The following is a 27,251-nucleotide window of genomic DNA, read 5'->3' on the forward strand; positions in this document are numbered from 1 at the left end:
ATTGCCAAGTGTGAATGGCACAATTGAAATACGCAAATAAATAGAATCCGTGCATAAAATATGGTTTCTTCGCGGATGTGACCATGTTCTAAGACGGTTAGACAATGAACGCTCGTGTCCCATGGGATATAGCGTCCCTAGCATTAGATAGAAATGCCACTCGAGATACTCCCCCTGGCCTTCTATCTATGCTCAAGGTACTATATCCCATAGGACACTCGCGTTCATTGTCTAACCCTTACATCTGAGCGGTTCGGAGTTGCAATCATGCCCGAGAAATATTGCGGTGAAGTGCAAATAGTGCTTTTTGGTTTCCTCTCTACCCAATCCAGCTTCAACACCTGAAGGCAAAACCGGGCAACACCCAATTTCAGTACAAAATTTCACCGTTTCTAAATCTGTGCCCTGGTTTGTGTCCAAAAACCATGTATCATCCGTTGGACGACACTACCTACATAGCTTATGGGTAGAAGTCCGACTAAATGTCCTTGCAACCAGTGATCTCGTGTATACCTTGAGTCCCTGTACAAGGCCCTCTTCCGATAAAATGAAATACGCGTAGAATTAACAAATCGATGGCAGTTTTCTATGGTCTATTTAACAATTAGACGGCGAGCTCGAGGTTTCTATCGCCCCTCGCCAACTATCAAAGGCGATTGAAACCGAGAGCGAGCCGTCTAATTGTTTTAGCATACCTCAGTGATCGATCTATCAGTCAAGCAAAAAAATATTTTTATTTCATTAATTTTGATATATTTGTCCAATGATGCATGCTAAATCGCGCGCGCTCTGACAAACTGCCGTCTATCGATCGATAGACGGCATCTGTGTAGCCAATCAGATCGCGCGTTACGCGATAGTCGGTCACTGAGGTATGCTAAACTCTTATAGACCATAAAATGACGTCAAAAAATGTTCAAAACTCAAGTGGAACCACGAGCCGCAGGCGAGTGGTTTCACTGCCAAGTTTTGGACATTTTATGGCGTCATTTTATGGTCTGTAAGAGTATAAACCATAGAAAACTGCCGTCGATTTGTTTTTTATAATAACATGGAAAAAGTGCGAGCGGAATTGACTATTTTTTTCGTTGAGAAAGCGCGCGCGTTACATCTGACGTCATTTTTGTTGTCTGTACTCTTATAGACAATAGCTACGAGCCAATCAGCGCGCGGGAATTTGGCCAGTTATTGTAAAAACCGCGTTGCATGGGGCTCGTTGCATGTATGTTATCCCACCAGGAGCCATAATCGGGATCCCTAATTATGGCTCCTGATCTACCTATGATGCAATTTCCCCGTCGAAAAACCAAGCTTTGACCCCTAGGTCCCAGGCTATCCCTTCTCAAATCAAGGATTTTGACTCAAGTGCTAAGAAAACGTCAGTTATATTTTGATGTCTCAACAACGATTAAAGTTTTTAAGCACACTGAAGACAATGTCATTGAATCATTATTAAAATCACTTTAATTCGCAACACACAATCGTAAAACAACGTGCAGAAAATAGTCCCTGACAAATCAATGTTGTTGTTTGCTAGCTGACAGATGTTAGCTGTATAAAAACTATGATTTTAGAAACCTTAAATCAAGCTGAAATTGTCATAACTCTGCTGTTGCTCGCGAGGAATGAACAAATAATATATAAAATTTAAACATTTTTTTACTATTTCAGCCGAGTTCTACAACGCCAGGATCAAACTTGAAATCTGCTTTATCCCCATGAAAAGAAGTTGGCAACGCGGTTATAGGCCTCGGTAGCCAAGGACGAGTAGTCTTCTTCATTATCATGATGTATGTCGACTGTGTGAGCATACGCCTGAGCTGCATGGGTATCCTGTGCAGGCTCAGTGTTTTGCGCAACCTGTGCTCTCATTGGTTGCACTCCAGTCTGCATCTGATCGGCATATGACGCATAGATTAACTCGTCCGTGTCTTGTGCTGTGGTACTGCCGCCTGAATTATTAAAACCTGAAAAAAATATATATCTTGTATGTAATTATGTAATGCTACCCCAAGTGATTGTACTACCGAACGCATGGAGGGCTGCGACCTCGAGTTAGCTTTGAGGTTCCGACACAACTTCAAAGAGCAACGTTGATGGGAGTAGCTCTCAAAACATCAGCTGTTTCATTTACAGGTATTTGGAGACAATGGTTGTTTAAAAGGCTTAGTTCCAGTTTACTAACTCTTAGCTGATATGAAAACAAGGGTTCCTATTTATCCGCTGTCTAAACTGTCTAATCCACCTACGATGTTTTACGATGAACTGCAAGTTGATATAACAACCGGATTTAGGGCAGCCTAGGTATAAATGAAAAAGAAAGGGACAGGTTTTCTCGTTGTAACTAATTTTTTACCAGGTTCCTATTGAAAACATTGTTCAAGATTGACGGGCTATCCTGTTAAAATAAAAGATAAAAGAGCTGTCAATCTAAGAATCAATCTGGGGTCAGGAATAAAACCCGAGCGTCTCGAGATGCGCAAAACATATGCGCAGTAACAAAAGTAGGCACCATCCTTAATCGGGCTTTAAACAACTCAGACCGGGAAAAGACCGAGAAAAGTAATACATTATGCACTTTTTCAAAATTATTTTTTTAAAGTAATATTACCTCTATCAAACTGTGGTGCATTGTAGTTTGTATTTGCCCCTTTGTTTCTCTCATTGCTCATGGAGCTACCCCATGATCCAGAATAGCCGGTGTTCTCTATTGTGTCGTAGATGTTCTCATCATTGCTTATGCTTCCTTGAAGATTTGTTTGCTGAGCAGTGTTGTAGTTATGTTGATCACTGTCATATCCATGGCTATAGCTCTCACTGTGCCTACCTCCATCGTAGTCACTTCCCGCATTACTGTATTGCCGCTGCCCTGTGTGCTCGTAGTTGCTTTCCCCATAATGCATCTCAGCATCTGAAGTTCAAAGTGCATCGTTCTTACAACGCTGTTAGCCTGGTTATCGTAAGCTTTAACTTTTAAAATCAATTTATTTAACCCCTCGGAGAAGAAGTTTGTTAAACTTTGTTTGCCCTACACATTTTTAATTTACTTATCTCAAATGTAATCTTAATTTAGCAGAAAAGAAATTTCTCTAAAGAAGACAAATTGTGCATTATCCTCGCTCAGTGTTAAAAGGCATCTACCGACTGAGCTCTGGTGAAAAAACTGAAAAGGCACTTCGCAGTTTGATTAATTCTTCATTTTGCACTTTTAATGAATGGCCGTAGCTCATTTTCCCGATTGTCTGTGGTCGTTTACTCTACGGAGAGGAGGAAAAGCGTGCACCGTGAGATTGTGCTAACCGTATATAGCCTAGCACGCTGCCTCCTCGCGTCGGTTCCATAAAACGAGCCCAGTTATTAATGCTAAGTCAGTTTCAATCAAAAGTGAATAAATAGTACCATTCGTAAAGGGACAGTAGACTGAGCAAAGCACATGAATGCGCGTGAAAGTCTCTTGCACATTTGAAAGCATATTACGCTTCCGAAGTCTTACGATGCCATGGCTAAATAGACCACATCCTTGCTTTTTCGAGTAAAAAACTAGAGACGCATGTCTTAATTTTCTTGATAGCATGGAAATGCAACACGCTTAACAGTCGCGCGTCGCGGTTTCTTTCAGCTGGATGGAGAGCGGAAATGCTATTTTTTTAGGTTCTCTTTGATACTATCTAAAGCGAATTGCTTGTCAACTGGCAAAACTATCGTTTCATATAAACCGAGGCCTGCGACTTACAGTGGTGTTCCGGAGGTTGTGTCGATTCCTGATGATGACGCTGGGCACTTTTCTTTCCATGTTTCATCCCAGTGTCGTAGTCTGGCATCTCGTCTGGACTGGAATCCCCATCTGAATGCCAACTCCACAGAGAAGCCGTTCGTCCACCGCTAGAAAAGCACGTTAATACATTTAAGTGATAAAATGGATCAATGAAGTCTTACCAACTTACTGACCCTTGTTTCTCGTAGGCGGAAGCGATGTACGGAGAGAAGTTGTCCCGGTAAGGGGGGTCACCCTGTTTTCCGTACCAACTCTTACAAAACGTTTATATGAGAAAAACGTTTTTCCCGGCTGACCGAGTCAAAGCCTTCTTAATGATTCAAAACCCCAGCACGGTTCTTTCCTTTGGATTTCTTTATTTATTTCGCTTACTGTGGTCACTGTTTATTAAATTTATCATCTCTGATAATAACTGTAGCCCCATGCAATTATAAAGCGCGGGACTTAACGCGTTTATATGAAAAAAAGTTGTCCCGCTTAGCCGCGTCACCCTGGTATTGCAATAGGATAACTCACCCGGATGAAACAGGACAAGTTTGATATTCACATGTAAACAGTTGGTAAAGCTTTGTAAGGAAATATGTATGTAAAGTTTTGTCATGGGGTGTTGGTCCATGATCTCCGTGACCTTTTCAGAAAGAAAGGTTGTGAACTCTGAATAAATTTATAGATACAACTAGCATATCCACTGTCTTCTCTTTATCCTTTGGGATCTTGGTTTTTTTTTTCATAATTTAGTCTCCGTTCACTCGACTGAGCATTACAAGTCAATGTACAACGTGCTGAACTCAGCTGTCAGTTTAGGCAAGCTTACCTGCCCCCGTTCTTTTCCGGATTATGGATGTGAATTTCCCTGGTAATTTCTTCGACTTTTTTCTTTTTCCTGCAATAAAGTGGTACAAATTTTACTACAAATAAGACGACTTAAGCGCTTTTTAAGACTGCAAACATGTACTTCTATAATGGCTGAAAATGGCAGCGAAGTATATGCTGTAAGCGCCGCACCACTTGTCAGATTTTGAATCAAAACATGGCTAAATAATAATATTTCACATCAGTTTTGACGACAAAACGGTTTATGCATATTGACATCAATTCAACTTATGCCAGTGAAGATCTCTGCCCCAAAACGCGATATTGTTTACGATGGAATCCCCAGGGGGGGGGGGGGGGGGTACTCGGGTATATTAGTGACGGGGACGTGCGAAGACCTTTTTTGGGTTTGAAATTCTCGGCTTGGGACTTTTTTTGGGTTTGAAATTTTCTGGTGGACTTTTTTTGCCCTTAAGATTTTGGCGAGGACTTTTTTGGGGGTTGATGAAAATCGTGCCCTACCATTCTTGATTGTACGCAAAACGACTTAAATGACTGCACTCTGCCTAAAGTTTTGTGACAAATGCACGAGGAATGAATAAAGTCGGACGCATGAAATATCTCGCATTCTCTTGGTGTTTTGTACTTTTATTGTTTTTGATGCTTAAAAAATTTGGACTTTTTTGGGGTTACGTTTTTGGCTGCTGGACTTTTTTTGGGTTTTCCTTAGTGTGACGGACTTTTTTTGGGTTTCAAAATTGGGCCTCATTCGCACCTCCCCGTAACTAGTTTACCCGAGTACCCCCCCTGGGATGGAATCTTGCTTGTTGATCTAGGTCGACGTGTAGGTCAACACACAGCATTGAACTTACTTGAGGGATAAGTATTCACACTTGTAGACTTGTTGTGGTGAATGTACACACAAAGGCAAAGTTTAAAACAAGGGGACGCTGGCCAGCAACGAAGCGACTAAAAATGTTTGTTTTCTTCGAATAAGGCAGCTCAAACGAAGTAGTAGGGTCTTGTTTTTGTATAAGCCCCACCCACGAGTTTGGCAAGAGATGCCTCCTAATACTGCAATGTTTTCGCACCGTTTATGACAATGTGGCAAAAGCAGAAATAAGCAAGGGCAGTTGGAATAAAAAAACGGGGTAACCACGTATTTTTAAGAGATAAGTAAGCAACAATTATTGTAAAAAGCGTTAAATAGTAGCATTTTTTTGTTCAAATTGAAGCTTGATTATCTCTGAAAACTGCATGGTTACCCTAAATTTTCTTTTTGTCTTCAAAAGCCCTTCTGCATCTACAAAGATAATTTGCAACGGGATAAACACCTCACCGAGAATACAAAAGGAAAAAAATAGAACTAACGAACTAAAAGGCACTGTCTAAACTAAGGGGCTGTTTACATGGAGGGAGGAAGATCCTAGCACTAGGAAGATCCTATAGAGGGCGGATCATTCTCTATTCAGCTTACATGCAAAAAGTTGTACTTGGCCCTAGCGCTAGGGTCTTCCTATAGCTAGAGATAGGGTCTTCCTAGCTGAGAGATGGGAAGATCCTAGCACCATGTAAACTACTTTCGCTCGGAAGATCCTAGTACTAGGGACAAAAAAAATCGAACATAGCGGTAGCCGGGCGTTCAGCTGCTCAAGGCCGACAGTTAGGCCTTCTTTTCCTTCTCCACTTAGTAACCACTTCGGCCGAAATTTTCTGCATGTAAAGCAAACGAAACGTTTTTCCGCCTTCACGGATCTTCCTACTGCTAGGATCTTCCTCCCTCCATGTAAACAGCCCCTAACTAAACCACTGTCGGGATAAAAAAGAAGTGAGACAAATCTTGAATGTTTAGACCTTCGTTTCCCGTACAGTCATAAAACGCGCAAAATATATTTGAATTAGTAGGCATCTCCCTTGAGAAATTAAATTTTCTCGTACCATCCCGAGATACGCAGATCGTATGAAGACCATGAGCGGTAGCAAACAGAGGCAACGTCCATAAGAAAATGGGTAGTGGTCCGATCGAGATTTCAAGTTATTCCTAGGAACAATGATCAACACTCACTCCTTAGGAGCTCCTCCTGATCCGGCTGCACAAGCAATGGCGATGATAAGAATGATGACAAGCACAGTAGGAATCCCTAACAATCCGTATTTCTTTAACCATTGTTGAATAAGTCCTTCATCTGAAAAGTGAAAATCTCTTGATATTTCACTTGGAACTGTTTAAAACGAACAAGGGTACACGGTAGCGAGAGCTAACTTTAGGGAGGAGCAAAAGAAGTCGCGACAAGAACGCATGCTCCTCGTTATGCTGTGTCTCAATCTTTTCAAATTTATTAAGACTTTGATTGCATCTACTCAAAGATACCTGGCTAAGGGAATAGGAGACTTAACTTTAACCAGGAGACATTGCTTTAAACCGTTAATAAGTAATACACATTTTTGATTGCTAGTCATTTGTTCTAACTATCTCGAAACTATCAATTACTCTCTCGGTGTTTTGTTTGGTTTAGAACAGACTTACTCACAGTTAAGCAGGTGAATTGTGTTTCTTTCAATGCTAGTCACTGATTCATCTTCCATGTCGTGAAGGTTTGGCGGGAAAATTTGACGAAGATTTGAACAACCGTTGCCTTGTAAATGTTTCCCGCCCGTCTCAAGTCACAAGGGAAAGCCCTGGGAACTAGGTTGAGATTTGAACTCAACCCAAGTTAAAAAAGTTCGTGCATTTATTACGTGATTTCAACGTTTCAATTCACGTGACAAAACTTTAAATTCAATCTCTAGAGCAAGATGGACAGCTGAAAGCTAGTGTGTTGAGTTTTAAGTCCTTAGGAGAGAACTCATTTTGAATTGAAGAAATGAATCGTTTGTTTCTGTTGTAGTTGATCATGCCTAATGCGTCTCCGTGCAAGAAAAAACTTCAACCTGTAATTTCCCCTTATTTTATTTCATACCTTGTGTTTCATGCCCTTCCTTTAGAATCATCTCGGTATTATTTCGTTTAACTGTAAGTGACGAGTAACAACACATTAAATAACACGCAAACAGACACTTTGGAAGTTGCTAGAGCTAAACATATCAAATTTTCAACATCTATGTTCCACTAAGCTCTGGTTAAGTAAGTGTTTAGCGCGCGATGACATCGAATGGCAACTGATCACAGTCAATCTCAACATATGCCGCCAACAAGGTACAAGATACTTAAATCCTCTCTTGTCGAACTGAAGCCGAGTCTTTGTGCTGTACTCGAACCTGACTACAATTCTTTGTTGAAAGCTCGAAACTCACCGTAAAACATAACCTGGACTCCTTTTACTGAACATCCTTTGGAATTGCACGCTGAAACACTGTAAGTACCTGAGTCATCCTCAGCAAAAGGCGGGTCTACTGACAGCTGCCGACCTATGTCAAATGTCTTGTACCTACTACCGATCATAAGCTCACGATCGTCCTTCTTCCACTGCATCTTGATAGGTTGAAGTCCTTTGACTGAGAAACTCAATTCCAAGGGTTTGGTTTCATTGACGTGTACACGCAGTGGGGACTTTTGTTTAAAGTAAAGATAGGGTTTGCTTTCAGTCAATTTCATGGCAGCTGTCTTTTCCATTGGCTTCTGAGCCCGGAAAAACGAATCGAGAGCGTTCGGTTGTCCTAGAAAAAAACAAAGACGAGATAAATTACAATAAGTACTTGGGTGTTTTACTAGCAGTCGTTGCAGACATAGCCCGGCTGAGGTACGCCAAAAGGACACCTGTGGAATAGTACAAAGTGCTTTAGAGGATAAATTCTCTGTATTTCGGGGTAAGAATTATTTCTTTTGCACAGAACGGGAGGCCCGAGTCTTTTGGCCCCATCCACGTCCATCCCCCGTCCGCTCAAGCAGTAGTGCCTGTTATAATAGTATTACTACGAAGTTTGAGCTCAATGCATCGGCTACAGTGTTACACGGGCAATACGGTCATGGATACAAACACACAGCTAGTTTTATTTACATACTTACGCGGGATAAGAATAATTTCTGCCATTTGCAACACAGCATTTTGAAGTTGCTTGTCTTTAACCAAGCATGTGTAAGTGCCATTATTCTGCTGTGTGACGTTGATTATGGTAAAAATCTGTTTTTTTTGTACGACTTTCTTTCCATCAGGTGCCAGATAAAATGGTGGCACTGGACTATGGTGAAATTCGAGCGCCGTGTAATACGCGGGTTCCACAGTTGAGCAATCTATTGTAACATTCTCTCCCTCGAAAACCTTGTAGGAAATGAAAGTGTTGTCTTTAAATCTTAACGAAGAGCTGCTGGCAGATCCTGCAAATGATGAAAGGACAGTGAGTAAAGAAATAATTAATTATTTAATTATTTCAGGCAAACGTCTAAGAGCTAGTGATTATCGTCCTCAAGAGTGTAAAGCAAACGTTCTCTTTCAAGGTCGTAGATTTTTGAAATTCTTTACCCAGAAATATCAGACGATCTAAACTCTATTCTGTTTCAAAAAATGATTAATTAACTCCACTCTAAATAATTAAAGAAAAAAAATCTCTGTGAGCTCATGAATTGAACAGGTGAATGAAATGATATTTCGTGTTGTGTCTAGATTTATTTGCTTTTTTCGTTTTCATACCTAGAGTATGAGTAGCAGTTGTTCGCTAATGTAGCAAAGAAACATCGCTGTGGCCGTCACTTTTACGCGCTTTTTTTTTCTTCAATCTTTGGACAGTGTTTGCTGGGTAGGTGTACGTCCCAGGATCGACTCCCGGAGGGGGCATAGACTGTGTTCATTTATTCTTCATTCTCTGTTTTTTTGTTTTTTTTTTTGACTGAGAGGTAATATATTACCGTATTTATCGAACTGAAAACAACATTAACCGTAATGTAGCGTTCTCCAGTTTCAGTATTTAAATATTTATCTGAAGTCCACACTTTGGTTTAATCGTTCGAGAGCTTGTGCAGTTCATCGAATTGAGATCCTCAAAATCCCCAATATCCTCTTCTTCACTTCCCCAATATCCTCGAGTGTTCTTTAGGCTATTTCTTTTAACTTCGTCAGACCCCTTGGCTCACTATTTTTTGTTCAGAAATCATCATTGCGGTGAGGAATATTTAAGAAAAGCGTTTAATTAAGAATGTAAACAAACAAGTTAAATCCCTTCACGGTCTACACAGAGCTCGATCACTTCGCAAAATACAGATCTTTAAATTTAGAGACTCCGCAATTCTGATGTTTTATTCCTCTTTTATTAGCTTATCACACGCAGAAATCTGAATGGTGTGGTGCTTGATAGCTCCAATTCTACAAGTTTATTCACCGTTTCTATTCGTTTCGTTTCGTTTCGGAAAATACAGTAAGCCCTCATATGTTTGAACGATGAACACGCAGTTCCGCGTGTCGAAGTTGAACTTTTGGAAAAATACAGTTATGTAAGCCCTCATAATTATGTTTGAACGTTGAACGCGCAGTTCCGCTACTTCTGGAAAATATCTGTCCTGAAAAGGAAAGTTGTGCCATACTTTCGGCAAATGGAAGGATTTATCAGACAACACCTCTACTAACTGTTTTCTGTCCAGAATAATTTATTTGTTGTGGTGATTTTTGTCCCGTTATGCCTGATGATGGTGGATACATAATACGTAGACTGATGAATGATTTGTGATTTTGATTAAATTCCGATGAAATAAATATAAAGTTTACAGCCCATCGAGCGACCGATGGAACGATCGAGTGAGTCCCTGCTCGGTTGATAACGATAACTCGTTCATTGTGCATGCGAAATTCACGTGTTAAAAATGAAGTACCAAGTCGTGTCATTGCACGTTTGAAATCATGTGAGGATATCTCCCTCGTATGAGGCTGGTGGCATCTGGAGGTCTACTTATTATCCTTATTTATATTATTTCATGTCATAATAAATGATAATCACTAAATAATTGTAATTATTAATAACAGCAATAATTGTAATTATAATTGTAATTAATTGTTGGTTCCGAGGGTTTTTCTCCAGGTACTCCGGTTTTCCTCCCTCCACAAAAACCAACATTTCAAAATTCCAATTCGACCTGGAAAAAGTGAAGAGAAGAGCCACTCCGTGGATTCCACTGAAATTCCCATTTATTATTATTTTATTCATTAAACTTTTCTACTTTTCTTGTAATTTCTCTTGTATGGCAAAACTAATAAGTAAATAAATAAATAAATAAATAAATAGCGGCGAAGAGTTTCAGCGCAACTGAAGTTTTTTTTTTCGTTCTTCAGTTATGACGATCAGTAAAGTTATGATCTTAGAGGAGCCAACTTATTTATTCAGTAGGAAAACAAACCCAGTTGACAAGGTATTTAGGACGAGCGATCATACAACCAAAATATTTAATCTCCCAGGAACCGATCCTTACCTGAACAACACAAAATAACGCATCCAGCCACAATAACAATGAAAACGAATCTTTCGAACAAGCTTCTTGCCATCACTCACTCCGTCGTGAACATTCCATGTGGCTACACAATCTACCCCATTTCAAATTGTACGAAATATTTCCTGAAATAAGCGACAAAGTTATTTTCGCTTCGACTGTATCAACAATATTCCCATTTCATTGTGAGGTCATTCGCGTCGGTTCCTTCGATTCCTACGCGCGTGCAACATGAGCGCGCGGAGAAAGAAGGCTTTTGCTGCCCAACCAAGGCGAGGCAGCAATAGGACATTTTCACTATGGCGCCAAACAACTACGAAAATCCTTCAGTTTTTTGTTTCCTTGTGCAAATAAGAGTTATTGTTCTTTGTTTTCCACTGAGATTACAATAATTGTATTTGCAAAGCAAATCGAAATGAATTCTGGTAGTTGTAGTGCAATGACTCCATCACGAAAAAGGCCTATTCTTTAACATTTGTCCTGCGAAATCGCGCCGAACATTGCCTGATACTAAGCCGACGAGGCCGTAGGCTCAGTTTGCTAAAATCAGGGGATATTCCGCAAGATTTAGCAGGATAATTGTTGTATTATTCAACACATTGATAACAAAGCACAGTTTAGTTGCAACAAAGCTGGAGACGATCTATAGACGATCTATATTTTGTCAATTTTTCGGCGCCTCGACACACGAAATTACGTATATCGCAGGATATCTGTTGACTAGGAACAACGAATATTCAGTGCACCATGACCACATTTGGGCAGTGTTAAAATGTGTTGAATAATAAATGTGATGCTATATAAAAAAAAAAATAAATAACATAAAGTAATAATAATAATAATAATAATAATAATAATAATAATAATAATAATAATAATAATAATAATAATGATAATAATAAAGAAAACAAAAGACTTTTATTTACAATTCATCAAATATTTACAGAGCAAAAGCGATACAATTACAAAAGCAGATTTCAAGGGCATGTCGACCTATTAATCTCGTGTCACAGATTTGTGAAATGAATCCTGAATGAGTATAATGGAACGAATCAACTATAAATATAACGGAATAGGCCTTATCACGGTTTTCGACGCCATTTTAACGAGTAGGCAAACACGCGTCTGAAATAACAGTGTTTGTATGGGAATCCGATGTCAAATAATTTTCATAAAACATCGCTTCTGAAAAATTCATGAATTGGAAACTTTTGGCACTAGGAAAACGATTTTAAGAAAAAAATTGGAGGGATGTAGCTGTGCCTGAAAGCGTCCAGTCGAGTTCTGAACTTTCCATACATTTGTCTTTAAAGCGAACCAGCCGTGAACTGCTATTAAAGAATAGTTCGCGGGAAAAAAAATACGGGGAAATGTATGGAAAGTTCAAAACACGACTGGGCGCTTTCTGGCACAGCTACATCCCTCCAATTTTTTTCTTAAAATCCTTTCCCCAGGTCCAAAAGTTTCCAATTTATGATTTTTTCAGAAGTGATGTTTTATGAAAATTATTTGACATCGGATTCCCATACAAACACTGTTATTTCAGACGTGTTTGCCTACTCGTCAAAATGGCGTCGAAAACCGTGATAAGGCCTATTTGTTAAAAAAGTTAAATGAAATTCGGCATTTCAAAATCAGCTCCACTTGACTGAAAAAACATAAAAATAAAAAAATATATAAAATAAAATAAAATAAGCATCTCTCAAATGGCCTCTTCTGCAATTTCAGTGTCAATGTCCGCGTTCTTGATGTCGCGTTGAATTCTTCGTATTGCCATAGGACCTCTAATAATGATGGTGATAAATTTTATTACTGTGTCAAAGCCTTCAAGCAATTTTTATACACTCTAATATAATTTCCTATGCTTCCTGTGCTAGAAACTTATCACCCATATCATTAATTTATTTTCTTCCATAAAATGCGAACGAATTATACCAGGAGCCATAATGAGGGATCCTGGACATCCTGATTATGCATTTCACCAAGAAGGCCCCTCTACCTCCCGCAAAGGAAGCTGTCTTGGCGGGAAACAAAGAATGCTTAGGTCAGCGGTACCTACCTACCGAAAGTGAAAGAGAGTGTTGTGGAAACAGGCGGAAGAAGGGAAAATCACCGAGAAATATCTCCAATCAAAACCGCTACGCTCGACAGAAAGTGAAAGAATGTGATCAGTAATGTAATGTTTCCAAAAAGGAGTTTTTGACGCCTCTGTGGAAGACCGGAACATCGTTATAAATTCGCGATTTTAGTTCTTGTTTGTTCTTCAATCACCGGGAAGACGAAAAAGTGTTTTGCGAATTTACGACTGTTTCTTCCCTGAAAATGGAAGAGGAAGTCGCGGAAACGGAATATTGTTCCAACTGGTAAGTTTTTTCACGGTATTTAATCGTCAGTGGTTAAGATCTAGTCAATCCCCAAAATACAAGAGCATAGAGTTTTGATGTTTTGAAATGCCGTTAAATTCTTGCTTGGTTAAGAAACTGCAGTGTCATATTTTGATTTAGTTTCTTTGTTATTTATTAAGTTCTTATTTAATTCTCTCAGTAAGACTTGTCTCCTGTGCGATTATTTATTAGGAAAAAGTTTAATCTTTGTGCTTATAACTGAGACCATGCATTGTTTCGCAAGAATTGATAGCAATCAGTTAAAAGTAGTTAAAGTGAGAGCGTCCGATATTTGTCATATTTAGGTCGAATAATTTTCAAACACTTTATTTTTGTCAAATGAAGCTTGTGTCCGATGATCTCACATCCTTTCTTTAAAATGTTTCTGTTTTGTTCTCACAGAGGTGTGTGGCTTGGTTAGACTTATTACATATTAATAATTACTCTGAATATTCAGTGGTTGGTACACCCTTGTACATCTGCCCTATTTATTAGCACCACATTTTTAAGATATCTTTCCTTTGTTGATTGTCTTACCGGTTAGTCAATGGAAATAAACTTATAGTATCTACTGTATTTCACTGTGTTGAAAAATGTGTAATTCTTTAGTCCCTGTTGACCTGGGATCAAATATTCTAAACCTCAGCAGGGTCCTTTTTCCTTCCTTCTTTTTTTTTCCAAGCTATCTTTTCATTTTTTTGAAGGTGAATTAGACTTGGATAAAAAAACCCTTTTGCTTCATCCGGAATATCCTTCTCACTGGCTACATTTTATGTAAATAAACCCAGAAAATTGATCACTGAGCTTATGAGGACATAAACAGCATTGGAAAAAGTTGTAAATATACTGGAGGCTCTCAAACATTTACTGCACCTTTCAATAACATGTGAACTCTGATTTTTGAAACCAATAATTAATAATTTGTGTGTTGCACTGCCGTCATTCAAAAGTACTGTGACGCAGATAACAGACTGACCACAAAAAGACAGAAATTTTCAAAGTGGATTAAAATCCACCGATCATGTGCCATTGCGATGTGATGTTTTGACCCTATTCAGCCAAATTTTTTTCTAAGAGACCTGCTGCACCAATTGATGGCAGAGAGAAACACAATAGTTGTCTAAGTCGTGGTCTTCATGTGTAAGACACAGTAATGAGCTCATTAAAATGTAGACTTTGGCTCCATACTGGGGTTATGTTAGTCCATATGCTATGTAAGATGGCTATTCTTGTTCTTGTCCTTGTTCTGGCTTACTTTAGAAGATGAGGTCATTAACCCATCCCCACATGTTTTTCAGTATTTCACAAAATTAGCAAATTGGTAATAATACAACCCCATATGCAGTAAAAATAGACAACTTACAGGATAAAAAACAACACTCCTTTGATCTAGAATATATAGTCAGAATCTCTAAAATTATAATATTGAATAAAATGCACTAGTTGTAAATTAAAAATTTCCAAAAAAAACAAACTTGGAAGTAAAAATTTTGAAAATTGAGCCTTGCATCACAGGGGCAATTATTTTATCTGCTTGCAGGGACACATATTTGTTTACATAAGATTGCGTAGTTACAACTTTTCATCAATTAAAATGTACAGAAAAACAGACAAAATTTTTTGCTAAATGAAACAATTATTCAGATAAGCCTTTGTTCACACTTGAAAAGCGAACGCACACAAGTTTTGATTTGATGCGAGCAACATGCAAGCGATTTGAAAGAATTGCAAGTTGATTTTGACTCAAATTAATCCACTCATTCTCAAAAGTTTTTCTATAACTATTAGAAATACACGTACAAAGAATCAGTCAATTAGAAATTAGCATCTCAGTGCAAATTCACAATTAAACCTGTAACTTTTGTGAGGTAAATTCCCAGAAACCCTCAAATATTTTGAACAAAGACTGCAGGTGTAGTGATGATTAATGCAATGGCCAATTGCTCTTTGCTTTGGAAAAAAAAAAAAAAAAAACCACAGCTTTAATGCACATTTTGTTGCCACAATGGAGAACAAACAGCTGTTTTTTACAGCTTCTTGGAAGTCAGGCAAAAGCATCAGCTACATAATTTATACACTCTTGTTTTTATTAGAACATCTAATTTTGAACATTCTTCTTGTTTGGCAATTTTAGCCTGGAAATGTTCTTAAGACGTTGTTAAGTTACCTGTTATAGTCACACGAGACCAGGGACCTATCAAAGAGCATTATTTGCTGTAATGTGGTATCACGTTACCTGTGATATGCTTGTGCAGCTTATTATAGTGCTACGTACAAGATATCGTGCCGGCCAAGTCTTGGCATTTGGGATAATTATAATGACTGTATTACACAAAAGGTTTTACATTTATTTTATTTTACCCGTATTCAACTGCCTGGGGTGTTCAAGAATTTACACATGTATGTCTGTTTAAATAATATTGATGACACTAAAATTTATCCAATCATCGCATGGGAAATTTGATTAGAAGTTATTACAAAAGGTTGTTTAAATTAATTAACTATTATTTTTTATTTTATGATTAATTTTATGTTGTTTAAAACAGCCGGAGAGACATTCCAGCTGCCAACTTTGTGATGCACGTTACTCACTGCCAAAGGAATCTTACCTTATGTAAGAAGTGTGGTGAACCTGTGCCAACCTCACAACAGGACGAGCACTTTGATGAATACCATGTTGAGGTAAATCATCGTTTGTTAAATTGTAAAGTATTCAACTTCAAGTTTAATAAATATTATTGCAGGTTGAACCTTGAGATGAATAAATAAAGAAATGGTCTTAAGTAAAAAGAAATCTGAGTGCTCCCAGCTAGGATCAAACTCATTACATAACCTTCCAGGTGCTGGTAGGTAATGCTGTACCAACCCAGCTAGCACTGACTGCTCTTGACTAGCACTAGAACAGCTTGGTCATAGAATATCCAATCAGCGCCTTTAAGGTCATTTAGGTTTGACTCCCAGAATATTTTCTCATTGTTTGAACATTACTTAATTTGTACATGTGCATGTATATGTTGTTGGTTAAAATGAATCCCAGGTTAAAATGATTTCAACCTAGGTTGATTTGTATTTTCCTTTGTTTAAGATGTAAATTACCCAACCTTAACAAAGGAAAATACAAATCAACCTAGGTTGAAATCATTTTAACCTGGGATTCATTTTAACCTACAACATATACATGTATCATACGGGTCAATATTTCACTTTAGGTAAATGCACTGTTGGTACATTGTGACTTACTTTTTGAAACAAAAAAGGGAAAAAATATATTTACAATCTATAAAATCTATGTACTTTTCAAGTTCACGCAAATCTAAACTAAATTTTGTCTGTATTAGGGCTGTCTTTCATTCCCCTCTTATATCTTGTTTAATTTACAGGTCAAATGTGACTGTGGGCAGCTCTTGGAGAAAATGAACCTTGAGGAACACAAGGTTGGTATTAATGCTAGAAAGTAAATTAATCCATTGCTTAGCTAGCAGGTAGACATCATAACAACCGCCATGAATACGAGCATTTAAATGTCATCAGGTAAAGAATTGTATGGTATAAATAACAGTGATCATGTGTTTATACAATATTATTATTATCTTGAAAAGTCCTCAGATTTTAAATAATCAGTCAGGACCTTGACAAAGTATTAGATAAGGTTATTAGTTTCTTAAGAAACTGTGGTGCTACAGCTATACATCGGTGGGTGAGTGAAAACAAATATTTTGTTTTATCATCTGAGGTGATCAAGACAGGTAATTGGCCACTGTAATGAAATTTGAGAGGTAATGTTTCAAGCGTTAGCCCTTTGTCAGCGTGAAAAAGTAGTTTACTATCTCTTTTTGAGAGCACCCATTTCCTCGTTCATCAATTTTAATTAGTGTTTGTCATTTTATTGAATGTATCGCAGAAAGGCATGGGGAAAAAGCATGGGAACTGACAAAATCCTGTTCAGACCAATGCTCTGCCTTTGAGGCAGTGCACTTGCTTGGGCACAGTGGCGAGATGTTTGGTTGGACACCAACAAAAGCTACGTTGAGGCTACTACCCGGGCGTGAAAAGTGGACCTGGGCACCTAGTTTAAACTAGTCTTCAAACACCCCCAAAATTTGTAACAAGTGCAAGATCTTTCCCCAATGCATTTAATAAGTTATTTATACACTCTCCAACTTCCATAAAATTAATGTAGAAAGAAAATATGTCCTGCCCATTGATTTACTTCTATTGTCTGTTTTCTCTTGATGGATAGGAAAATGCTTGTCCAAACCGTCTTGCGGATTGTCAGTACTGTGAGATTCAGCTTCAGTTCTCTGAATTAACTTCTCATGTTGAATACTGTGGTAGTAGAACTGAGAAATGTGAACTTTGCAACAGATTTATCCAAAAGAAGGACTTTGATGAACACATGAATACTGGATGTCAATACCCTGTAAAGGAAGAAAAGAAAAAATTGTCATCCAAAATGCCAGATGATCATGACTCTTACTCTGAAATGCCACTTAGCATGTTGCATGCTATGGGGTTGATGGACTCTACAGGTGGCCCTTTGGACATGGAAAGGTTTCCCCCATTTTTATCTGCAGGGATGCGTGAATTTGAACGGATTCTTCACACTGGGATGGGTATACCACCATTTGGTGGAGCAAGCTATTTTAGTGATGTTGATGGGGAAGATGCCGCCAGGATGGATGACAGAGAAGTTATTCCTCGGGGAGCAAGGGGGAACAGTGGTTTTCCAAAGCCCAAGTTTGATCAGCACAGCTTCCAAGATTTTGAATATGTTGACAGTGATGATACAGCACAGCAAATTGATGATGACCAAATGCTTGCAGCAGTATATCAGGCTAATGAGATGGACAGCACCACTGGTGATGGTGTATCATCTGGGATGGTGGACTATCCTTTTCCAAATGTGAAGTCTTCACTGATGTCTGACTTCGAAAGTGGTCTGTATTTTATGATTATTACAAAATATTTATACTCAATATGCTACCACTTAGCTTAGAAGTTGTTGATTAACTGGTCAGCAAATTTCTAGTACACATTTTTATAAGCCGTTCTGTCAAAGATAACCTTGGTAAATTTTCCTTCATAGCTTTTACTTGAATAATTTACATTCTAAAAGGACAAAGAATGTGTACAACTAAACATAAGCAACATTTGAAGAAACAATTGTGTATGACTTGTGGCTGTAGTCAACCTAGTCAATGATAGATGAGCATCGGGGTGGAAGGGGGGGGGGGGGGCACCATACAGTGGCTTGATGCAAGCAGAAGTCCTTCGGTGCAAGGAGGTATCCATGGCATTACCCTGTCACCGCACATCAAGGCAACTGCCACAGTGAATTTAAATCAGTGCAAAGAACCACTTACTTATCATAACCTTGTACTTACCAGAGCAGATACAGCTGGCTGGGTGTGGGGGGGGGGGGGGGGGGGAGAGGGAGAGGACCCATGATCTGCAAATTATGAGTGGCAGAGCAACAGTGAACAATGATACACAACTATCAGCATAGAATTACAGCTGTAGCAAGGAAACTGAGCAAAACATTTGAGGGTGCCTATTAAGCCCCTGCTGAAGTGGAGGAAACACCCCACTTTTCCTGGTGGGAGAATACTGCTGACCAGCAATGATCTTGAGTTTACTTTGCTTAAATAGGCCATTTCCAAGTTGCTTTGAACCTCGTTATGAAAGTGAGGCTAAGTGCAAAGCTTTTCATATGAAAATTAGTTTTCGTTCATATGCAAACAAAACTAATTTTCTTATGAAAAGCTTTGCACATAGCGTCGCTTTCATAATGAGGTTTAAAGCAACTCGGAAATGGCTTATTTCATTTTGCACCCAATTATCCATCATAAAGTGATGATGATTTTCATAGCAGTTAAGTGATCATCTGTATGGCTTGATTGTATATACTTGGATCACACAACAGTCTTAATGTTGTTTCCAGACCCTGGTGATCCATGGAAGTATAGTAAATATATTCCACAAGCCTGTCCTAGGTGTTTATTCTTGCATTGCTCAGTCACCATTAGCAAATTATGTTGTTGTTGTTTTTGCCACTGTTTTCAGTTGCTACACAACCTTTGAACTGAAGGTTATGTATCAATAAAAACATTGGTATGTAACAAGATGTGCTAAGTGGGCACTGGGGACTTAATTGATGAGCTCGCTTTCCTTGAATTATTCTGAAAGCCTGCACTGACATTTACAGTGTTTGGTTTGGTCATTCATAATGTCCTACAGTTTTGCAGTATACCGGTAGTCTTTTCTATAATATTATTTCACTCTGTTCTCAAACTTTTGAACCTGCAGATACAACTAGGCTGCCTTGTGAGTTTTGTGGCAGTTTGTTACCAATGGACGCTCTTATACTTCATCAGGTAGGATTGAAAACAAAATCTGAAAAACAAAAAGCAATACTTTGTGCATGGTGATAATTACATTTCATTTTGTCTTCAACTTGTGTTGAATTATTCAACGATTGCTGAAGTTTTCCATAAAAGAGCTGAAGATCTAATTAATTTTATATCCAATGATTTAAGGCTAAAATGATGACAAAATGACAATTTTGATATCCTTACTCATTCCAAGCAAAGATAAGATCACTGAGTTTACAATGTGTTGAGATATGATTTTCTCGTCAGTGGAAATTCTTGTAATTTACTGATGATCAATATGTTGTGAAAACAAATCTCAAACCTCGAACAGTAAGCTAATTTTTGGACACTGTGAAGAACTATTAAAATGCAAGGAAACCTGAAATTAATAAGCTGCCACATGTGCATTACATACAGGAAAATAAATGTCACTGTACAGTTCTGTTGTGTCTGTGTGGTGTAGTCTTAACTTAAGCATTGAGCTTTTAAAAGTGAATTTAATCTTTAGTTAGTTTCTTCTTTCTTGTTAGTTTGTGATGAACAGGATTCATTAAATCATTCAGCACTATATTCGCAGTATCATTTTTCTTTTAAAGTAAATAATTATGAAATTCATTCTCAAATGGATACATTTTGTTTCAGAGTGGCTGCCAGCTGAAATCACTTGACCCATTCCCAACCAGTGCCTCCAGGGTGCCTCCTGCTGATAGCCAGGTACAGTAAGCAGTAGACACACCTGACTGCCATTTGCAGCTTAAGGACGGTGCCTCCTTTTGTTACTGCACAAACGTTCTGCACATCTTGCAATGGTTTGAGAAACTCAGGTCTCCTATAAGTGGCACCCACTAGTACAGGGATATTTTTTGAGTGGTTTTTTAACTATGCAGGAAAAGCAGATCTTAGCAAAGGTTACCAGTATGCAAAAAAAAAAAAAAAAAAAAACAATTGGGGGTTACCATGCATTTAATTCATGGATAATTGACTTTAAATTTGACAAAAAATGCCATACTGATACATTGATTTGTATTCTAGTTTTTAGAAAAAAAATTCACTGCTACCCCCAATTTTCTTTTCGGATTTCAATAGCCCTTGCTAAGATCTGCATTTCCTGCATATTCATAAACTGCACAAAAATACTTTGGATATTATTAGGCACCGTCCTTAACAAATAATTAAAACTGAAATCTCTCTTATCATCAGTCCTCATGCATATTGTTCAGATGTTGTTGTTACATTCCAGGATCTCATTGAAGGAGGAAGAGTTTGACTATGTGTCTTAGTGAACCGGAGAGTTATGACAGTGAGGGGGGAGGGTGGGGGGAGTCTTGTCCCATTAGATTTAATGGCACTGTCCAGGAAGGTTAATGGTGGAGAATATACAAAGAGGAGAAACCTAGCCCTTCATGCTGAGGGCAGCTGTTTTAGTGCGTACAACAGTGCAAAGACATACTGCACAAATGAATACTATCCTTGTGTCTTCGTCACATGTGTCGATATGTTCTGTCATGGTAACATCTTTCCTGGGGGTAGTGTGTGGCCAAACCACTAAAATTTGGTTTTCTTTTTAGTATGGAGAAATTCATGAGAATGAAACAGAGTTAGAATCTGACGACACTGAAGGTTTAGGTCGGTAATTTTTTCAGTTTTTACTTGATATCTTATTTTTTTTCTCTCCTTTGTGAAAATGACTGGCAGTCTAAGAAAACCCTTTGAATTAAATACCTGAGGGTGGGGGTACTCCCTATTGTTGCCTTAATGTGGTAGAGGGGGTGTGTGCCTTTTTTTAAAGCTCTTGCTATATGAAATGGGTGGAAAGATTCTTATGTTAGTAATTTAGAAAGGAAAAGCAGTGAAAAGGATTGTAAAATCTTGGAAGAAATTACCTGGGGAAATTACAACTTGAAGACAAAAGCTTGGGGCCTGTGAGTTACTAAAAGTTCACAAAAGAAGCAGTAATGTTACAATGTTTTAAACCAGTCACATCATAGCATGGATTGTCAAGGTATTTGAAAGGGGCGCCAGGTCAATAAAAATACGTTTTTAAAAGTAGAAGGGTTTTGAACATTGGAGTGGGAGCCCCATCTCACCGAATAATTAATGCTCTCTCCTGATGGAATAATCTGCATTACTTGAATCTACACTGACCCTTTAAGGATACTTGAATTTTAATGAAAGTCTTGGAAGAGTCTTGTTGATTCTCTGCAACTCAAACCTCTAAAACAAACAATCCACGTTGGAAGTAAATGTGAGTCAAACAGCAGCTCCATGTAGAATTACTGCTAAGTAGCTTCAATCTGGTCACATTTTAGGATTTCATCAACAGACTCAAAGTGAGACCCATCTCATGCAACATAAATGCAATAGGAAAAAACTGCCTAATAGCATTTTAGTATTTCAACCGTAAGCTGTTGGAAATTTTTGGGTGTTTTTCAACTCTGTAACAACTTATTATTAAAACTCCACAATGCACGAAGAACAAGTTTACTTCTTTTATAAACAGCATCACAGGAAAGTACTGCTCAGTTGCTTACATTTTGAATGCATTGTAATACGTTAGGATTTCATCCACAATCAGAACTCTCAAGTTTGAATTAAGGGCGGATAGAGTTAAGAAAAATCCCCTTTTGCTTTCTTTTATTAGACTTCAAGTTATTGCAAGCTTTCCTTGTTTCTTGGCGATGGTATAGCCATTGTAAAACTTTTGTCATCACTCTAATTTATCGTAAAACACACGACTAGTATAACTTCTTATGAGTAACCGATTTATTCCGAAATAATTTTGTTTTCCACAGCTGATGTCACATTTTTGCCGTGTGAATTTTGCCAGGAACTGTTTCCCTGTGATAACCTAATTGTACATCAGGTTAGTTGTATTGTTTATAATCTCAGGGTTAGCCACATGCTTCAGTGGACCAATGGGCAACCACAACCCAAGAGATCCCCTCAACCTTTTGATGAACAACCCTAAAAGGTTATGGGCACCGACATTCTAAGTGAGTTTTAAAAAATCGATTAGTTTGAAAAACTACGGTCACCACTATTTTGGCAAGAAGTTTATTTCTTCAGCCTAAAAGCACAAGATAATTGATAAACAATGAAACCAAAAGGACAAAGCAATACAAAAAGTCCACCAGAACGGCGACGAGAAAGTATAAAGAAAAAATGTTTAATGAGCAAAACAATGTCTCTGCACATGCATTCAAAATTTTAGTACATTTCTTTGACGTCCTCTGAAAAACAAAAACGTGAAATGAACCAATTAAAAGTTTTTAAGAGAACGTGGAAACACGACGGGGAAGTTTTTTCTCCTGCTGAATTTGAACGTCATTGCATCCAACTACGTTACTGGATAATTCGGCCGCACTGGACAAGTGGATACGTATTATTTTTTCAGTGACGTTTTCGTTGGCGTTGCCGTCATGGTTGGGTAAAGTCCATGGTACCTTTTTTTTACTTCTGCGCATCTTGGGATGGTCCGACAATCGATCTTAGCAAGGGCTATTGAAATCCAAAAAGAAAATTTGGGGTAACTACGCATTTTTCAGAGATAATTAAGTTTTGATTTGAAAAAATACCACACGTTATTTTGTATTTTTAAAGCTTTTAGAATTATTGTCGTTTTAATTTCAGTCAGTAATTTCTGCACAGTTTTTTATATCCTTTCTCATACTTGGATTTATTTCCTACCCGTTCAATTCACAGTCAATTTTTGCGGCCCTTTAAAATTTCTGTCGAAGCCTCTCCGTATAGCTCGCCGTCTGAAGTGCCCCTCCCCTCCGTATCGCATGCATCCTGCACCCCATCGCTTCAAAATCGCATTCAAATCGCGGTCGTGAAATTGCAGCAATACAACCAGTAACTCATTCAAATGTTTTCACATTCCACTTCTCCATGTTTTTAGGCTGTCTGTGATGCGGGCCCGACAAGTCTTTTACCTCCAATTGTTCATAATGGTTCTGGACCAGAACCTCCATTGAACAATGCCCGGCAACCAATCAGGAATGGAGCAAAAAGTCGCCCCAGTAGACCAGTGTATGAATCAAAGAAAATCCAAAAGTCTGTTGAGAGTTTTATCCCGAGTGAACTGGACGAGTCCCCCTCAGATTTAGACTTCACACCCAAGGATACTGGTCTCAAGCCACAGGAATACAATCATCATTTTGGCGAAAAAGGCGCTGCAGCGATGAATAATGAGCTGCACAGACGAGAGAGAAAAAGCAGTGATGATCGTGAGTTTTATGGACCGACGGTGTTCAGAAATAATAACTTGACTAAGAGGCAACCCAGTAAGGATGTAGCACGTGTGAAAAACAGAACGTTTGATCAGCCTAGAAAACCAGAACTAAAGACTGCGATTACTGGCACTGGTTACAAAGCTCCACCGGTCAAGTCAACAGAGGAGGGAATGGCTCGGAAAAAACTGAGTACTGGAGCTAAAAGTAAACCACTGACAGAGATGCCAAAACCTTTTCGTGTGCCACGGACCAATGACAGCAGAGGCAGTAGCCACATTGTAAGTAGAGAATGATTAACAAAGAATTTCTTCTTATACTCAGATATACTTTCATTTCCTTTCGGAGAGATGAAATGACCTACAACCTGGCCAATATTTTCTGGGACAGATACAAAAATAGCGTTTGCAGTGTACATTTGTATTCTGGATGTCTATAACCAGTCGCCATACTGTCATTGCGAATTTTTGGAAGCTAACCTTAAACTGTACAAAAACACCTCCGTATTAGAAGGCACCGTCCTTAAACAATTGCGAAACGAAAGCCTGAAAAGAAATTCTGCCTTGAACGGGATTCGAACCCATGACCTCTGCGATGCCGGTGCAGTGCTCTACCAACTGAGCTATCAAGCCAAATGAGAACTGGTCATCGGGTGAATTCCTAAAAAATTCCGTGGAGGTGAAGTGATCGAAGTGACATATATATTGCCTGGGGATTTCTCGTTCATGCTACCGATTAACAATCATCTCTTCGACTGCGCCACCTTTTCTTTTATCAGTGTACAAAACTCCGCATATCACTAATCAGTCTAAACAATGTATGCTGCATTTCAAGACTTATTTTCTGATGCGTGTTATGCTTTCCAGAAACCCCAACAGTCGAGTCTGGCCTCTGATTTCACTGAACGCGTCAAGAGAGAGTCGGATGTCACAATGCCCGTGGAGATTCACCACAAGTTAGAAGGTCGATCGAGCAGGCCGCCACGAACTGACAGTGTCAATTCGGAGTCTCCGTCAGCTGTGCGAGCAACTGTTCCTCGAAGCAGCCAAACGAAAATTCCGGATCGACTTCCACGTGCGCCTGCCAGTCGTCCTGATGGTCCTGTTACTCATTTGGCGTCTTCAAATCCTCGACGAACTCCTCCGACAGTCACTTCGGAAGGAGTTCGTTCGAACAGAGGGAACAGAGGCCGAGCCCGAGTGCATCAAGGGTCTTCTTCGGAATCTCAGCCAAGCAGCACTCATGTTGCGGCTCCCACAAAGAAAACAACGAAAAAGAAAATCGTGTGATTATCTATTATTTGCAAGGTTGGGTGTCCATATTACAGATTTAAACCATTTTGAGCCATTTAGTTTTAAACCAGATTTAAGGACGGTACCTCCCTTTTGCTACTGCGCATTCGTTCTGCGCATCTTAAGATGGTCTGAGAAACTCCAGTGTTCCAGCAGCTGTTCTAAGCTCACTGGACCTTGATAACCTGCAGCTCTATGACTTTCTTGTGTCTAGACGCATTATTTTGTTGTTCGTTCTTTTGTTCTCTCGGCCAATAATGTGAGACGTTACAAAGGGCGCAGGTCGCCCCAGAAACTCGGGGTTTTTAAAGGACGGTGCCTACTAAAACTAAGATATTTCTGCGTGGGTTAGGTTTATGCGGGAAAAGTCTATCTTACCAAGGGTTATTGGAATCCACAAGGGAAATTGGGGGTAACCACACATTACCATACATTGTTTTTTATTTTATTGTTGCTTAATTATCTCTGAAAAAAAGTGTGGTTATCGCCAATTTTCTTTTTGGATTTCAATAGCCCGCCTATACTAAGATATGCTTTTCTTGCATAGCTATAAACTGCGCAAAAATATCTTTGTATTAGGAGGTACGGTCCTTAAATGCTAGTTGACAGTTATTCTTTGCTCAACGGTAGTGGAAGCAATAATTAGAAGTTGGCTAAGATTTAAATCTGACTCAGACATGCTAGGCTCGATTCCCACCCGCAAACGGACTGTTCTCTTGGAGGAGTACGAAAGAACGGCGGAAATCAAGGCTCATGTGTATAAATATAGGTCTCTTTGAAACCAAGTGAACTTATCAACAATACCAAGAAGGTTTCCGTATTGTGGACGGTTCGACGTCCATTGTATGAATAAGAATTCCACAAAGAGCCTGGAATAAATTAGTCAGGTAGAAATAGTGAATGCTATTAGTGCACTGCACACTGCTCCCAAAAGAAACTTCCCAAAGTGAGTGTGCTTTGTAAGAAAGAAAAAAAGTGAAGGCGCAAGGCGCAAATTGTAATTTGTAAATATTTTTTTTGAGAGCTGTCAAACACGCAACTGTAAATTTCTTTTTCTCAATGTAAAACAGAGTTCACAGTAAATGGTAATGAACGCTCAAGGCATTTGGTCTTTTTGTTTCTGAGAGACGTTTGTTACAGGCGTTCATTCGATTTCCGCGAACAAGCATAATAATACAACTTCTACTTGATTAAGTTAAAGCTTAGGGGTTTGTTAGAGAGTAGGTGTTTGTCAGACAATTTACGGTATATTTTGTCGAATGTTATTGTTAATATTAATGACAGGGAGCAGGATTGAGTTAAATCCAGTTTTTTTTTTTTGTAACGATAGTGTATTCTTGACAGAATTCAACTTTCAGTTACTCCTTCCTTGTACCGTCATAAATCAGCTTTATTTCTTTGCATTTTTCCCTATAATGTACACGAGATTGTGTTAAATATAGTGTGGTATAGTAAATTTATCCGTGAAAGCACGGTTGTAAGAGGGGTGTGTGATGTACGTAGAATCTTATGTTGAAAATATTCGTAGTATAGATTTTTCTCAAAGATAACAATAAAAGACAATTGTCTACCCAAACTACTTAAGCATCGTTATTATTATTAAATACAACAGCCCCATTATCCGTTAGTTTTACAAATTTCAAAGCAAGATTATAGAACTTTGCATGGAGAAATTATTGCAAATGTCAGCGAAATTCAGCGCATTGTTCTGTTACCTTTTAATAAAGTTCTACAATGTTTCTAGTGGGCCTGGGGGATACTCCATATAGCGGGTTAGACGAGAAGGGGTACTGTGGTTTTACCTTGGTCGCAAAAGTAGACTGAACCGTAAGAGAAACAATTAAATCTTGGGGCTCGGTTGTTTGAAAGCCGATTGACGCCGAAGTTTTCGTCTCGCCTGTTAAAAATAAATGCTAACCTTAAGCTAGTGATAAAGAAAAGTCTACGTCAAAACTGAGGAACAAATTGTAAA

At 38.7% G+C, this 27,251-nt stretch overlaps 2 protein-coding genes across 3 annotated transcripts; one reads left to right on the forward strand and one right to left on the reverse strand.

Annotated features, from left to right (window-relative positions):
- Positions 1 to 668: 668 nt before the first annotated feature.
- On the reverse strand, positions 669 to 11,192 carry LOC146468984 (uncharacterized). Its single transcript, XM_085123991.1, has 9 exons — positions 10,983 to 11,192; positions 8,595 to 8,903; positions 7,883 to 8,245; positions 7,549 to 7,599; positions 6,654 to 6,774; positions 4,590 to 4,658; positions 3,734 to 3,882; positions 2,612 to 2,911; positions 669 to 1,967 (listed from the first exon to the last, which is right to left on the reverse strand). The coding sequence occupies exons 1-9, from the start codon at positions 11,053 to 11,055 to the stop codon at positions 1,711 to 1,713; spliced, it is 1,692 nt and encodes a 563-aa protein (XP_084980117.1). The 5' UTR covers positions 11,056 to 11,192; the 3' UTR covers positions 669 to 1,710.
- Positions 11,193 to 13,080: 1,888 nt separating this feature from the next.
- On the forward strand, positions 13,081 to 25,419 carry LOC146468985 (uncharacterized). 2 transcript variants are annotated; one of them, XM_085124036.1, is made up of 10 exons: positions 13,081 to 13,363; positions 15,931 to 16,066; positions 16,765 to 16,818; positions 17,625 to 18,321; positions 19,691 to 19,758; positions 20,398 to 20,469; positions 21,324 to 21,381; positions 22,548 to 22,618; positions 23,657 to 24,268; positions 24,854 to 25,419. In XM_085124036.1, exons 1-10 carry the CDS (start codon positions 13,323 to 13,325, stop codon positions 25,274 to 25,276), a joined length of 2,232 nt encoding a protein of 743 aa, XP_084980162.1. In that variant the 5' UTR covers positions 13,081 to 13,322; the 3' UTR covers positions 25,277 to 25,419. The 2 variants fall into 2 exon arrangements, with proteins under 2 accessions (XP_084980162.1, XP_084980161.1); XM_085124035.1 differs by having other exon boundaries at positions 13,178 to 13,363; positions 19,676 to 19,758.
- Positions 25,420 to 27,251: the final 1,832 nt, after the last annotated feature.

The sequence above is a fragment of the Pavona decussata genome, unplaced genomic scaffold (genome assembly GCF_977016875.1).
Source record: "Pavona decussata unplaced genomic scaffold, jaPavDecu1.1 SCAFFOLD_128, whole genome shotgun sequence".
Taxonomy (NCBI): domain Eukaryota; kingdom Metazoa; phylum Cnidaria; class Anthozoa; order Scleractinia; family Agariciidae; genus Pavona; species Pavona decussata.

Coding starts and splice junctions, on each gene's coding strand:
- LOC146468984 (XM_085123991.1), bottom strand. CDS start 11,055: ATGGCAAGAAGCTTGTTCGAAAGATTCGTTTTCATTGTTATTGTGGCT. Junction 7,600..7,882: donor AGTCCAGGTTATGTTTTACG/GTGAGTTTCGAG, acceptor CGTCACTTACAG/TTAAACGAAATAATACCGAG. Junction 6,775..7,548: donor GGAAGGGCATGAAACACAAG/GTATGAAATAAA, acceptor TTCACTTTTCAG/ATGAAGGACTTATTCAACAA.
- LOC146468985 (XM_085124035.1), top strand. CDS start 13,323: ATGGAAGAGGAAGTCGCGGAAACGGAATATTGTTCCAACTG. Junction 18,322..19,675: donor GATGTCTGACTTCGAAAGTG/GTCTGTATTTTA, acceptor TCTGTTCTCAAA/CTTTTGAACCTGCAGATACA. Junction 19,759..20,397: donor ACGCTCTTATACTTCATCAG/GTAGGATTGAAA, acceptor ATTTTGTTTCAG/AGTGGCTGCCAGCTGAAATC.